Raw genomic sequence first — 15,618 nt, forward strand, 5'->3', positions numbered from 1 at the left:
TCCATGGAGGTCTGGTGTTAATAATAATAACAACAATAATAATAGCTGATTTTTTCTGCTATAACTGTATAATAATAATAAATGATTTCTTGTTGCTATAATTTGACCAATTTTATCGGCAAAACAATTCAAAATGATAATAATTCTTCTCTGGTTAGATGATGGAATTCAGAATTGAATGAAAGATGGTATTTAAGACCTCTAATAAAATTTGGAATAATTTCAGTTTTGATTTGAAGCAGAGCATTTTAATGAAAAAATTAAGCAAAACTAAACTATATACTGTGCAACTCTTGTGATAATAAATAATGCCACTACACAAGATACTATTGTGAAACAGTCCAATTTTTTGATTTTTTTCTATGATCATTTCTTTATGTATGTAATATTATTTGTATATTAGGTTTTTAGAAAATATTAAGCTTTGCTAATATACACTCAGTTAGCTTTGCATTAGGACCCCCACCCCTACACTGATTTACATATTCAATGCAATTACGAAGTACCATCATCAAATTCTTGCCATGTACAGGATATGATAGTACTACATGAAAAATTTACATCATTAGTAACTTCCTATCTACAATTTTCCTCAAAATCAGACTGTTACTTGTCAAGACTCCAACATTATCAGATCTTATATTTCTATCGTCTAAGGCACTTTGTACCGTATCAATCCATCTATATCTTAGTCTTCCTCTGGGTAATTTTCCTGACAACCTGGCAGAGAACATTTCTTTTTCTAATCTTTCCTCGCCCATTCTATTTAAGTGACCATACCACCTGAGATTAGCTCTGCCAATGCATTCCTGGATGCTGATAATGTCAAGTTCTTTGTTAATACCCTTGTTTTTAATATGATATTGCCACTGATGCCATCTGTTCATGCCTCAAATCTTTCTCAGGACTCTTATATCTGCAGTCTCTAGTCTTTGGTCAAATGTTTTACTTCTGACCCAGCTCTCAGATCCATAAGTTAAAACTGGTTTGAACACTGTCTTGTGTTCAAATTTAGTGTTCCAACTAATTTCTCTCTTATTCCATATGAATTTATTCAATTGACTTCCTACTACCAGCTTTGTTGATTCTGTTGTCTATTTCCATATTTAATTTACCATCTTCACTAAAAATCGTGCCTAAGTAGCTGAAAAGTTTTACTTGTTCCACAAGGTTCTCCATTCACAATGCAGTTGACATTTTCACCGATTCTGCCTATTTTCATTGTCTTTGTCTTTTTATCGCCGACTTCATACCATTTCTATTACAACAGTTATTCAGAGAATCTTGCAGACTTGTAGCGGATTTATTTAGAAGTATAACATCGTCCACATAAAGCAACATCACCAATTTTGATATCATGTTTAATACCACTTTTCTTCATAATGTGATCCATATAGATAATGAATAACCGAGGGGATAATGTACATCCTTGTCTCACACCAGATTTAACATCAAACCATCTTCCTGTACTTTCTTCAATTCTAACTGCTGACTTACAACTCAAATAAAGACTAAGTATTGCTTGATATAATTCCCCATTGACACCATATAACTGCAGCGTATTGAATAGCTTCTCTCTTGGCACCTTGTCATATGCCTTCTCCAAATCGACAAAACTTAAATACAGATCTTTGTTATATTCCCATGATTTCTCAACTATTTGTCATAAAGTGAAGTTCTGATCCTGACAGCCACTATTTGGCCTGAATCTAGCTTGTTCTTCACCAAGCTTTTCTTCCACAATTCTTCTCAACCATTTCCGAAGTATACTTGCATAAGTCTTACCAGGAACATTCAGTAGGGAAATACCTCTGTAATTCTCACATTCAGTTTTATTTCTGTTTTTATATATGGGTACTATGAGAGGATGTGTATTCCTGACTGTATGCCTGTTGAGTGTTTTTTACCACTGTGCTATCACTGCTTGTTTCATTTAACAATTTTTCAAAGTAATTACTCCATACTTCAAGGATATATTTTTCTCCCGTTTCATGTCGCCTTTATAATCTCTAACTCCTTTTACAGCACTCTTTCCTCTATTTCTAAGCTTCTTCAACAACCTCCAGAATATTTTGCCACCTTCTTGATATTTATTTTCTATGTTCTTGCCAAAGCCCTCCCATGACTTTTATTTAGCTAGTTTTACACAGCGTTTAGCTTTCTTACATTTGATTCTGTATTCTCTAAGAGCACAAGCTGACTTATTTGCCAGGAACTTTTGATATGCTTTCTTCTTTTCCTTCACTGCCTCTTTAACTTCCTGTGTCCACCATCGAGTTCTGAATTTTCAATCCTTGCAGACAACCTCACCACATGCCTCTCTGGCTGAATCAATCAGGGTTTTCTTCAAGGCTTGCCACTGAATCTCCAAAGTTTGGTTCATGTTCTCAAACTCTTTGATTGTTTCTTCAATAATGATTGCGTATTTTAGTCTACAGTTCACATCTGAGAGCTGCTCAACTTTTATTTGCTTTAAAACTTTCTTACATGTTATTCTTTTCAATATGAAATTCAATTTTATCCTGCTCAAGACTAAATAGGAGGCTGTGGAGAGGGTTCAGAGAAGAGTGACCAAGTTGGTGAGTGATATAAAAAATGCTCCCTACATTGATAGATCGAGAGCTTGTGGATTGCAGAGATTGGTTGATAGGCAAAGAAGAGGGGATATGATAGAAACATTCAAATTACTAAAAGGTTTTTATAGGATTGATGCAGGGGAAATGTTTCAGCGGTGTGATAGTGATGGAAGAACAAGAGGTCATCTCTGGAAATTAAAGAAGAGTGTGGTTAACAAAGGTGTCAGAACAAGGTTTTTTGCCTGGAGGGTGGTGAATGAGTGGAATTCATTGCCTGACTTAGTTGTGAGCTCTTCGTCTGTAAATGAATTCAAGAAGAGATATGACAGATATTGTTTTGCTAGTTTGGGTCTCCCGCGATGAGTCTACTGACTCCATGGAGATACCCGTAATAATAATAATAAAAATAGTGATCACTTCCAATTTCAAATCCTCTGTACACTCTGGTGTCCTGCACCAGGGAGAAAACATCACTATCAACAATAACATAGTCAATGAGACTTTTCTTATTCCTTGCCTCTTCTCTCCATGTGAATTTGTGCATATTTTTATGTTGGAACATGGTGTTAGTAACAACCAGTTCATGTCCTGAGCAGAAATCCAACAGGTATTTGCCATTATTATTAGCTTTGCTCTTTTCTCCAAATTTTCCCAAAATATTTTTCTATGTCTGATAGTCATTTCCTACTCTGCTATTTAGATCCCCAACAAGGACCAACTTTTCCTTTTTCATTGTATCAGTTGCTTTCTCTAAAGCTAAAATAATTCATCCACTTCTACCTTAGTAGAACCTTCTGTGGGACCATAGGCCAAATAAGTCTCATTGTCCAGTTCCCCATTCTGATATTTGCCCACATCACTCTACTTGAGACTGCCTGCCATTCAAGAAGATTAGCCTCGTATTTAGTGTTGAATACTATGGCTACTCCTTCTTTTCCTTGATTGTCATTGCCTGAATATAACATTTTGTATTTATTGCTCAGAAAGATCTCACAAGTTTTTGTCTTGTTTGTTTCAGTCAGCCCTATTATGTCAATCTAGTACTTACCTAATTCCTCAGCTAGCTCCATTTCTTTGTCATTCAGGCTTCTTATGTTGATAATACTGATCTTTAACTCTGGTGATGTTGAATTGTGGGTGTGTTTTCAGATTTGTTCCAGTAGCTGACTTTTCGCTGTTCACCCTTGTTCCTTGGCGAAAACAATGGGGACCTTGTTTAACCGGGCGACACCCCAGCCGGCATGAAATTTTTTCATGCTGTACCATCATTTTGTATTTCGGTTTAAGCCAATAAGAATACAATTTGGTCGGGTAATTCACAAATTGCCAGCCCATCCTCATTTGTTCAGTATCCAAGTAGATACCCAACAGGGTGCACCACGAGAAGGTGAGGATTGGACATTAGGTCAGAAGCCCTGGTCGGCTCTCCGCATCATTCCTTTAAAAGGCTATGTGGAGGTCTCCTCTCAGTTAAACAGCTTTGACCCTAAGCACCTTGAAGTAACGAAGTACCACATGATGTCAATGTCATGTGCAGCTACTGTAAATGAGCACACTTATCCTCTGCACATAATCAGGAAACATTTGTTAGTAATGGGAAAACATGGCAATGTAAGCCAATTTGACTGCAGGAAGATTGTTCAGGCTCTAAGGGCAGGTGTCAGTATTTTGCAGAAATGGCTGCACTTGTTGGTTGCTCCCATACTATATTAAGGGTGTACCAGGACTAGATTAACCAGAAGGATGAACAGACATCCAGTAAAAGGGCTCACATTGGTCAACCATGTATGCTGATCCTAGAAGTGAGCACTGGGTGTCACAACTGGTATCTCAGCAAGGACATGCAACAGTCACACAGCTCACCCACCAGTACAACAGTGTGGTAGTTCAATCCATTCCTTGCTTTGCCTTGGGGTTCACAGCTGGAGACCAGCAAGGGTACTCAAGATGATGGCCAGACATCACAAACAATGCCTCGCACAAGCCAAGGAACATCGACAATGGATCCTCAACAGATGGAAGAAGGTTGTCTGGAGTGATGAGTCTCGTTTCCTGCTGCACCATGCTGATGGCCGGTTTGCATCTGGCATAAAGAGTATGAAGCCATATACCCTCGTTGCACAGTTGGAGTTCAACAGGCAAGTGGAGGTGGTGTTATGGTCTGGGGAGCTTTTTCCTGGAACATTCAAGGTCCGTTGCTTATCATCTCACAAACATTGAATGGTGAATGCTACAGGAGTCTGTTAGCGGACCATCTCCATCCATATTTGCATGAGGTCTATTCCAACCACAGTGCCATCTTTCAACACGACAACACATCTTGTCATTGGACTTGTACAACTACTGAGTGGTTAGATGAACATGACAACAAATTAACCACATTGCCTTGGCACCTAAACTCCCCTGACTGTAACCCAATTGAACATGCGAGGGATTTGCTAGAAAGTGATGTGAGAACTGCTGATCCTCCTCCACTGAATAAGAGTGAACTGACGGAGTTACTGCAGTGGACATGGGTTGAGTTGCACATGGAGGATGTTCGAGACCTTGTGGGATCCATTCCTAGGCATCTGCAAGCCGTGATTGCACAGAGAGGTGGAGCAACGTGTTATTAGGTGGGTGTTCCTAACAAAAGCTAACTCAGTGTATATTAAAACCAAAGCAAAAAATATTTTTTATGTAATTTATTTTCTAATACTTAACAGAGTAAGTATAATACATGAATATTTTATTTTTAAAATTAGAAATTAAGATTTGGAATTACAATGTACATAAAGAGCAATTTGGTATTACCTGATTTTGTAAAAAAAGTTGGGCCTGAACATTGGGTGGTAACTGTCCAGGTTGAAGGAATACATAGGGCTGCATGCTTTGAAGATTTTGTTGGTGTTGTTGTAATTGTTGCTGTAACTGTTGAATATCTTGTGGACTTAACTGTAATCCTGGAAGGCCTGTAGTTACTGGAATCTATGTAAAAGAAAAGAAAGAAAGAAATTATCAAATAGAAAGTCTAATCATTATAGTTATTATATTTTACAGATGGATGTAATGCTTTGCCACATATCTAAATGATAAATGACTATTCACTTCTATTTATAGACTCTTTATTAATGAAATGGTAGCACCTTATGATCCTGCCACATCATTCATCTTTGATTTGCTAAACTGGATTCTGATGAGATCCTATATGGGGTTCCTTACCAACATTTGTTGACTAAATTCAATTTTGGTTAATAGCAAATGTAGAGCCGTGTTCCATGCATAGTCTCAGATCAAATTAAAATTTGATCTGAGACTATGCATGGAACTCATTGCACAAAATGAGTCTAATTATAATACATACTTTTTTGACTCTTTTGTAAAAGTGGAAGCAAAGTGATTTTTATCTATTTTTTAAATGATACTTTTTCTGGAGAGGGAGGGAGGGGATATCTTTGCTAACTGCAGCTCTAAGTTTTTGGTGTGAATAAAAAAAAATTAACCACCACCAAACAGAATACTCTGGTTTCAATTTTAAGAGAATTTTCATTCTCTGGGAAATAAGAGCGTGTTTGTGGTGTAGTGGTTATCACATCCGCTTAACATGCGGAAGGTTCACTCCCTGCCTGGCACAAGGTGATTGTATTTTAGGAGAGCTCTGTAGCTCAGTGGATGTGGCATTTGCACCCTACGCCGCTTGACCGTAGAAGGAAGACCTGGTTTCGAATCTAGTTGGCGACTAGAAGAAATTTTTCTAATCCTTTTTTGTGAATCCGTCCGTAGCTCAGTTGGCAGAGCGGTGGACTATAGTAGTTCCTGTTTCAGACATCCATAGGTCGCTGGTTCAAATCCGGCTCGACGGAAACCTTTAATATTTTTCTTTGCAAAATGCAGGCAGTTGGAGGAAATAAGTACATTAGATATATCGATATCCGACTTTGTTGCTCCAGGAACGGGGAATGAATGTAGGAAGACAAGTAGTATGATAGGAGAGAATGAGAAAATAATAGTTGATAGTGTGGAAGGTGTGAGTGACTGTGAAAGTTTAGGAGATGGTTTTGTTTGGGAGAGTGAATTTAGATTAAGAGTGACTGACCTGCAGAGGGAGATAGATGAGTTGAAAGAGGAGGTGGAATGTCTTGTGAATGAGAGCAGAAGTATGAAAGATAAGATTAGGAGAATGGAAGAGATAAATGCAAGGCGAATCAGAGTAGGAGAGAGAGAGAATTTAGGGAGTATGAGTGAGAGGTATGGGGGTGCTAGAAGAGGAGAGAATGGAAACAGTAGAAGAGAGGGAATGAGAGAGAGGTATGGGAATGCTAGCAGACGAGGATGGAAACAGTAGGAGAGACGGAATGAGAGAGAGATATGGAAGTGCTAGAAGAGGAGAGAATGGAAACGGTAGGAGAGATGGAATGAGAGAGAGGTATGGGAATGCTAGAAGACGAGAGGATGGAAACAGTAGTAGGAGAGACAGAATGAGAGAGGGATATGGAAGTGCTAGAAGTGGAGAAAATGGAAACAGCAGGAGAGAGGAAATGAGAGAGATGTATGGGAGTGCTAGAAGAGGAGAGAATGGAAACAGTAGAAGAGAGAGGTATGGGAATGAAAGAAGAGGAGAGAATGGAAACAATAGGAGCGAGGGAATGGTAAGAGGTATAATGTATGGCGACTCAATGATCCGTGGTGTTCAAGATAGGATGCGTGAGGAGTGTTTGCCAGGAGGAACAATAGAAAGGGTGGCTATGGCAATTAAGAGAGGTGAAAGGGTGGATGAGATGATTGTGATGGTAGGAATGAATGACTTGAGTGGTAATGTAAGTCGGGCAGCAAGAGATATGAGATTTTTGCTTGAGACTGTACGGAAGAAGACAGAGAGAGGAAAAATTGTGTGCGTGTTGCCTAGGTATGATAATGATGAGCTGAGCAGAAGAGCGGTGATATTGAATGGCATAATAGCGAGAATGTGTGACAAGAGAGGACTGGTATATGTGGATGCTTGGAGTGCATTTGAGGAAAGAGAGTAGTTGTATGCGAGAGACCGTTTACATTTGAATGAGGAAGGACGTAGGCATCTGGAGAGATTGCTGTTCTGAACGAGTCAGTGTGTCCCAGGGAGGATGATAGCAGGGGTGGCCTCTTGTGGGAATGGATACTTGGGAGAAGGGAGACAATGTCAGGTAACACTGAGCCCAGTGGAGTCTAGAAGGGATAATGCTGGGTATAGAAACAATGGCATTTATATGCTTTATACTAATGCCAGGAGTATCCGGAATAAGGGAGAGGAATTGGTGGCGCACATAGCATCAGCCTGGCCAAAAATTATTGCGATCACTGAGACATGGTTGACAGAAGGGGATATAACAACAGGAATAGAAGTCACTGGGTATAGCATTTTTCGTCAGGATAGGAGGGGAAAGCGTGGTGGTGGGGTACTGCTTATGATAAGTGATGATCTATGTCCTCTAAGAGTGGAGAATTTGGAAGGAAGTGAGACAAATGATTTTGAGAGCGTATGGTGTGAGGTAGAGGTAGGCAAGACAGGATATTTAGTGGGGTGTTGCTACAGACCCAGGAGCACAGAGGATGGGGACCAGGAGATGTTTAGACAGCTAAGTTTGGCAAGTGCAAGAAGAATGATTGTTATGGGAGATTTTAACTTCAGTAGTATAAATTGGAGAGAGGAATATGCATGTAGCAATAGGGGAATGGAATTTCTAGAATTCTTGAGGGACAAATGTCTTAGGCAACATGTAACAGAGGGAACAAGAGGTTCAAAAGTTTTGGATTTGGTTATAGCATCAGAAGAGTTGATAATAACTGAGTTGACGTCTCTCCCACCAGCTGGAGAGAGTGACCATATGGTGTTGACTTGGAAAATGAATAGACATGCAGGAGTATCAAAGAGATGGGAACTTATGTGGAATTATAAGGCAGGTGATTATAATAGTCTTAGACGTCAACTTCGGGAAGTTTCATGGAGGGAGGAATTGGAAGGCCGGGATATCACCAGTGCGTGGGAAATTGTGAAAGAATATTTGTTATCAGCAATGCTAAGTTGTATACCACGAGTGAAGAAGAGGACGCAATTTGGAGTAAAGTGGATGACAAACAATATTAAACAGGAATTGCATGCGAAAAAGAGGCTATGGAAGAGATATAAGGAGACAGGTGAAGAGATGCATGAGGAATATAAGACACAGGCCAGAAGAGTGACTAGTGTGGTAAGGAAAGCGAAACTGGAATATGAGAGGAGATTGGCCCTAAGATCCAAAGAAAATCCTAAGGAATTTTTTAGCTATGTGGCCAGTAGGAGGAGAAATGACTGTGGAAGAATGATATTGTGGGATAAAAATGGGAATAGAGTGACTGATGCAGAGGACATAGTGGAATTGTTCAATGAACACTTTATTGGAGTATTTCATCCTAGAGGAGTCAGTTTTAATGCTAGAGGGATAAGACTGGTTCGAGGTCTGGAGGTACAGGAGGAGAGTGTGTTTCAGATACTGAGTACTCTGGATGTCAGTAAAGCTGTGGGACTGGATGGTATTTCACCACGAGTTTTGAGAGAATGTGCTAGGGAATTGACAGTGCCTTTAACGTGGCTTTTCAATGAAAGTCTGGCTTTGGCAAAGGTGCCCAGGGAATGGAAGGAAGGTAAGATAGTGCCATTGCATAAGGGTGGTAACAGACTGGAAGTGTCTAATTATAGGCCAGTCTGTGTGTCATCAGTAGTTGTAAAGATCTTGGAGAAAGTAGTGAGGGACCGTATACAGCATTGGGCAGATGAGGGTAATGTTATCTGTGAGAATCAACATGGATTTGTGAAAGGACGCTCTTGTTTTAGCAATATGCTAGCCTTTTATAATAAAGTTACAAGAACATTAGATGAGGAAAAGGCATATACTGCAATTTTCTTAGACTTGGCGAAGGCATTTGACAGGGTGCCACATGATAAGCTGATATTTAAGTTGCAGCACATGGGTTTGGATGTCAGATTGGTCAACTGGATTCAGGATTGGCTGTCTGATAGGTATCAGAGAGTTGTGTATGGTGGAGCAGTTTCCAGGAGGCAGAGGGTTACAAGTGGGGTCCCACAGGGCTCAGTACTAGGACCTATATTGTTTAACCTTTATATCAATGACATAGCCAGTGGATTGTAGGGGGATATTCAGTTGTTTGTGGATGATGCGAAGCTGGGAAGGATTATTAGTAATAGTGCAGATGTGGTAGCCCTGCAAGAGGATTTAAATAAGCTAGATAGATGAACAAATGAATGGGGGAGGTCAGTTTAATGCAGCAAAATGTAAGGTCTTGAGGTTTGGGAAACATCGATGGGATGCTGCATACTCTATGGGAGGAGTTATACTGGAGGAAGTAGGGGAGACAAGAGATCTGGGGCTGATGATTGATAGAAACCTGAAGTTTAGGGGACATATTGCAAAGGTGGTGAAGGTAACACAGAGGATTGCTGCTATTATGAGAAGGACACTGAACTGCAGAGATAAGAGGGTTATCATTCTGTTGTATAAGTCTCTGATCAGACCACACTTGGACTATTGTTCTCAGATTTGGTCCCCAGGATTTGAAGGGGATAAATTAACTGTGGAAAGGATACAAAGACGGATGACAAAGATGGTTTCAGGACTGTACAAGGATAGTTATGAGGATCGGCTGAGAGAATGTGGATTGCAGAGTTTGGTGGATAGAAGAAGGAGAGGTGATATGATTGAGACTTTCAAACTGTTGAGAGGTGGTTACAGGGTTGACACTGGGGAGTTCTTTCGCTTGGTTGATCAGCGGGAAGGAGTGATGACAAGAGGCCATCCCTGGAAGTTACGAAAGGAAACTGTGAGCAAGAGGGTAAGGAGTGGTTTCTTTGTGTGGAGGGTGGTTGAGCCGTGGAATGCATTGCCTGATGGAGTGGTGGGAGCGAGAACGGTCAGTGAGTTTAAAGAGTGGTATGATAGACTTTGTGTTTCTCAGGGGGGGACCTCCCCTCGATGAGTCTTGACAGACTTTATGTCTTAGGAAGGACCTCCCTCGATGAGTCTTTTGACTCCTTGGAGGCCTGAATAATAATAATAATAATAATAATAATCATTTAATAGATTAATTGCAAGTCAGATATGGTATATAAATTCACTAAGTTTATTTCCAGAAAAGTACACCTTGTCTTGATTATGAACATTTGCAGAATCAGAAGTAGATGACTAATGAACTCTTTTTTATTGATGACAAAATGTAAAAGAGCTACATTTATACTTATTTCAAAATGTACAACAATAATTCTATACCGAGCTTGCTCTGCCATAAAGAATTGCAAATGTCTAGAATTATGCAGTAATTCCTCCTATATTTTCATGTTACAAATATCTGTTTATGTTTCTATAATCAAATTTAAGAAAATTTGATTTTCAAAACCTTTCCTTCATGCTTACACGGTGATTAGAATACATCATGAAAATTATGGAAACAACTACCGTGGTTAGAGTAAAACTTTAGCCTAATACAAACCAAAATAAACACTCGATGTTTCAACCTTTACATTAAGGTCATCATCTGGAGCATACACATATATACAAAGAGATTAGCTGCATTACAATCTACATGGCATGCTAAAGTTACTAACCAACCGATAACAACTATTGGCCTGACCTCTGGTGAAAAAAAAAAAAGAACCTTACTACATCAAAGCTAGAGTCCTATTATTATTATTATCTATTTCATTATTATTATTATTATAATTATTATTAAAATTTCATTATATGTAGCACTTAGTAAACCTTGTAAAATAATATATTGAATGTTACTCAAGATGATAATTGTATACAGTATATGTAAATATTTGAGAGATCAATTAAAAAATATAGGTTACAAAATTTTAAATTAAGCTGGAGAGCAACATGTTTACAGAAAAGGAAAAAAATATTAATAAATAATAAATAAAAATTACTTATGTGAGTATACATATAAATTACAACCAACTGGTATGGATAGTGACCAATAAAAACAAATTATAGAAACAGCACCCCCTCCCCAAATTTACAGTGTTCTCACATGAAAATATAATGCACAGTTATATTCATATTAGGAGAATATATTCATATTCATTCAAATTAGGAGAGCTTTAAAACTCTTCTAATTTAAAATCCAACAAGATACCATTCTTAAGTTTGGCTTATGAAAATTTTGAAAATCTTGCAGTTAGAAATTAGAATGAAGGTCTGTTTTAGTCCAATACATTAACAAAGTTCTTCACGATACCCAGTTTAACATGCAATGGATGTACAAATATTTCCTTGAGTCAACAGTCAACAAAGAGCTGTGTTTTATTGTGTAAAATTATTTTGGCAAGATCATATTTTCTTAATGTTTCTGCCATTGCCCTACCTGATATTTCTCTCTCTCTCTCTCTTTCACACACACACACACACACACACACACATGCAAAACAAAAAACATCAATGGAAGTTGTATAAGAGTGTGATTAATAAGGGTGTGTGGACTATATATTTTGTGTGGAGAGAGTGGTGGATGAGTGGAATGAATTTGCAGAATTAGTTGTGAATGCAATGACAGTAAATGAGTTTAAGGAGCAATATAATAGGTTTGTGTATATAAAAGTTGGTGTGGGTCTTCCACAATTGGTGAATGAGTAGAATGAGTTATCAAAGGTAGTTGTGAGTGCACACTGTCAGTGACTGAATTTTAGAATGATATGATTGTGAATAATGGTTACTTGGCCTTCTCATAATTTTCACTCCATGGAAATTCCAATTTTTTTTTTATACATACTGATCTCATATGTGAGAGATAGAAGAGTCTATAGCATATCAGTGCCATTTATGGGATTCACATGAAAATTAAGAAAGAAAAAATCTACTTGGCATTTTACTTGAAGGGTTGAAGATTTCAGTTGCTGGGAACACTTCATGAAGAAAGGTGTTCCAGAAGACAAAAGTAGATGAAATAGATGAGGAGGGGGATAAGTAGGTTTGGTGTTTGCAGTTGGATAATAACAATAGTAGTAAGTTAGCTAATTTAGCTGCATAACAGATAGGCTGCTAAGATTTTTAAACTTACGTGAAAGAAAGGTAAGAAGCCAGAACAACACTCAGTCGTTGTTCTGACAGAGTGGCTTATTTTTAAAGAGGTTTGAGATTTGTACTTATAATTCCAAAAATCAAGAAAAGAACCCGAGTTTTAAAGTACTTAAGGATCAAGCAACATTGTTTCTCTGCAACACTTAGGGATACTTGAAAGTGTAAGTCTCTCATGGTCTACTGCACCAAAATCTCTAAAGCTCTCTTTCTCTCTCTATCTCAAAAAGATGTCAATTCATTGGTAGTCTAACAAAGAAGGCAGGAATATCACCATAAATCTGGGAATGGTTTAATAACTTTTGTTTCTGAAGTACCTATTCAATACGTTCTTGATTCTGGATAATGTTCCTATATTATGAAGGCATATTGCATTGAAAGTTCCCCCACTTGGTTATACTATAAAATAAAGGTGCCAAGAAATGATATTCTTGGTTCAGCCCTTTTTTCAAAAAAACAATATAATTTCTTGGCATCTTTAATTTAAGGCATATTGTAAAATGCACAATCCAATATTGCAGTTCCATTCATGCTTGGCAACAGATCAGCAAACTGGATACCGGTATCATCAAAACTTTTAAAGGTTATGGGAATCACGTAGAAGGCTTCAATAAAGGCTTTCATATCGATGTAATGTTGACTCTGACTGATTTCTGGAGACAATTGAATTTCTGTGATGTCAGAGATATTTATGCAGCATGGGAGGAGCATGGCCGGACTAAGACAATTTTGAGCCCCGGGCAAACTCCTTCTTTGGCACCCTAAGGTGTTTTTTTTTTAATATTTAATACTTCCTGATTGTAAGTAGGTATAGGTTTTCTCAAATGATTAATAATTTCATAACTTCAAGATTTCTACTTATCATTTTTATTCACCAACAAAAAAATAAAATAGTACATATAAAAAAAAACAAACTAAATTATTGGTTATTAAAAATATTATGGGTTTTACACTTTTGATTTTATCAATTATAATTTACATATATATTTAATAAATTATTCTAATACATTCTAATAAATTTGAAGAATCGTGAACTGCAGAGTTTAATGGGAAAGGCCATGTAGCAGAATTGCTATACTGAAAAGTATTTTCAGAAATATTCTGCGGGTTTTCTTTGAAATTTGTCACTTTTGAATTTGAAATTTGCAAATCATTATTTTCATTTTTTTTATCTTTTTCATTTAGACTTATATCATCAGAGTTTAATTCTCTAGAATTTTCATCATGTGATGCATCTTCTTTTATTGAAATGTTAAAAGAAGTAGAGTCAGGTGAAGATGAATTTGTTGATTTTAGGAAGTTAGTTAAATATTTTGCGCTTTTAGAAATATTTCTTTCTTTTTCTAATTTTCTTTTGCAGTTTTCTGCTCCAGATAATTTTTTAGAAGACATTTTGAAGGGTTAGAAATTCCAAATTTCTATGATTAAAAAAAAATTGAATTAACAATAAAAGGAGATTTAGAACCTTTATCCCAGTGAGAGCAACTCTGGGCCTGGCTCCCACTGAAGAGACCTCGATAAAGGTCGAAACTAGTCTGGGTAGTGGCCAATCCCTTAATGCATATAATGCATAACAGTATACATATCCACAAGGAGATGTGTTTGCATTATGGGAGATACTGGGATAGGAGTGTTGGTATCTTACTCCACCTTTGCTACGAGTTGCCCTGGTGTTGCACTACTTACCCAGGTAAGATAGTACAACACTATATTCAGTCCTGAAGATATTTTCAGGTGCAAACTTTGTTTGCTCTCACTGGGATAAAGGATTAAACTAAATTTATTATTTTTAAAAGGAGATTTAATAGTAAAAATAATAAAATGTAAAACTTACCACCAAATCACCAATATTATTATAAATTTCAAGGATAGGCAAAAATAAAACAAAAAGAAATACTTAATAATTTCAAAACACATACAAATATACAGAACACAAAGACGATGTATAATTCTAATTTAATGAACTAACACCTAAAATTAGAATCAATATGGAGAAAGCCTTTGTTTGACAACTTCTCTGAGAGTTTTAAATTAGTTAACTGGTTTAGCCAATGCGCCGCATCGTACCAATATTCAACCTTTTGCGCACACTTCCAACTCGCCTACTGAATATTATGTACATTTTTGATTTGTTTACTAAACTTTTATAATTCGAGCTTCGATTAAAACAACTTTATAATACATGGTATTTTTAATTTAATTTCTTTGTGATCCATCCTATCTTAAATATTTAAAAAAAAAAAAATCACACATAATGAATAGTGATGATGACTGTTATAAAATGAAGTCCCTGCTATCTAGCAGTGGTTTATTTTACTGTTATCATTTATTGTTGCCATCAATACATTCTTCAACTCTCCCTATGGACTTTTAATAAGAAATAAGACCCTACTTCGTCTTTTCAAAGTTGCATAGATATAAGGCTATATTGCTGGCCTTAGTTTTGGTGCCCCCTACCTTTGGCACCCCAGGCAGCTGCCCGGTCAGCCCGCCCCTTAATCCGGCACTGGGGAGGAGCTATCTACAGAAACATCAATAACTGTTGAAAAAATTTGTGGCATGTAACAGTGACTAATTTGAACCCTCTGCAAAAAAAGTGAAGTTGTTCAACATCTTCATTTATGTAATTGAAAACTATAAAGATGAATGAAGATGTTGAACAAATTATTATTATTATTATTATTATTCATTCCTCCATGGAGTCAAAAGGCTCATCGTGAGAGGTCCTTCCTAAGAAACACAACCTAAGAAATTATGGAAACAAAAGCAGATGAATCCACAAATAAAGAGCTGGACCAACCTGAAATAATGACAGTGAAGATGGTGATGAACAACCAAAATCAAGCACATTTATTGCAGTTAAGCTTTTGCAGGTATTCATCACTAATTTAACCACTAATCTTATTCAAAACTTTGATGAGTGTGGTTAACAAAGGTGTCAGAACAAGGTTTTTTGCCTG

At 37.3% G+C, this 15,618-nt stretch overlaps 1 protein-coding gene and 1 non-coding gene across 2 annotated transcripts in view; one reads left to right on the forward strand and one right to left on the reverse strand.

Annotated features, from left to right (window-relative positions):
* LOC150093910 (uncharacterized) overlaps positions 1–15,618 on the reverse strand; it is a 112,290-nt gene that overhangs the window by 40,910 nt on the left and 55,762 nt on the right. Inside the window, 1 exon segment of the mRNA XM_090412918.1 lies at positions 5,370–5,543. Coding sequence (XP_090269044.1) covers positions 5,370–5,543 — 174 coding nt within the window.
* TRNAY-AUA (transfer RNA tyrosine (anticodon AUA)) lies at positions 6,328–6,419 on the forward strand. Its single transcript is given in 2 exon segments — positions 6,328–6,365; positions 6,383–6,419. It is a non-coding gene; the product is annotated as a tRNA-Tyr (tRNA).

The sequence above is a fragment of the Typopeltis vanoorti genome, chromosome 23 (genome assembly GCF_054136105.1).
Source record: "Typopeltis vanoorti isolate ZY-2024b chromosome 23, IOZ_Tvanoo_1.0, whole genome shotgun sequence".
In the NCBI taxonomy this organism is placed as follows: Eukaryota; Metazoa; Arthropoda; class Arachnida; order Uropygi; family Thelyphonidae; genus Typopeltis; species Typopeltis vanoorti.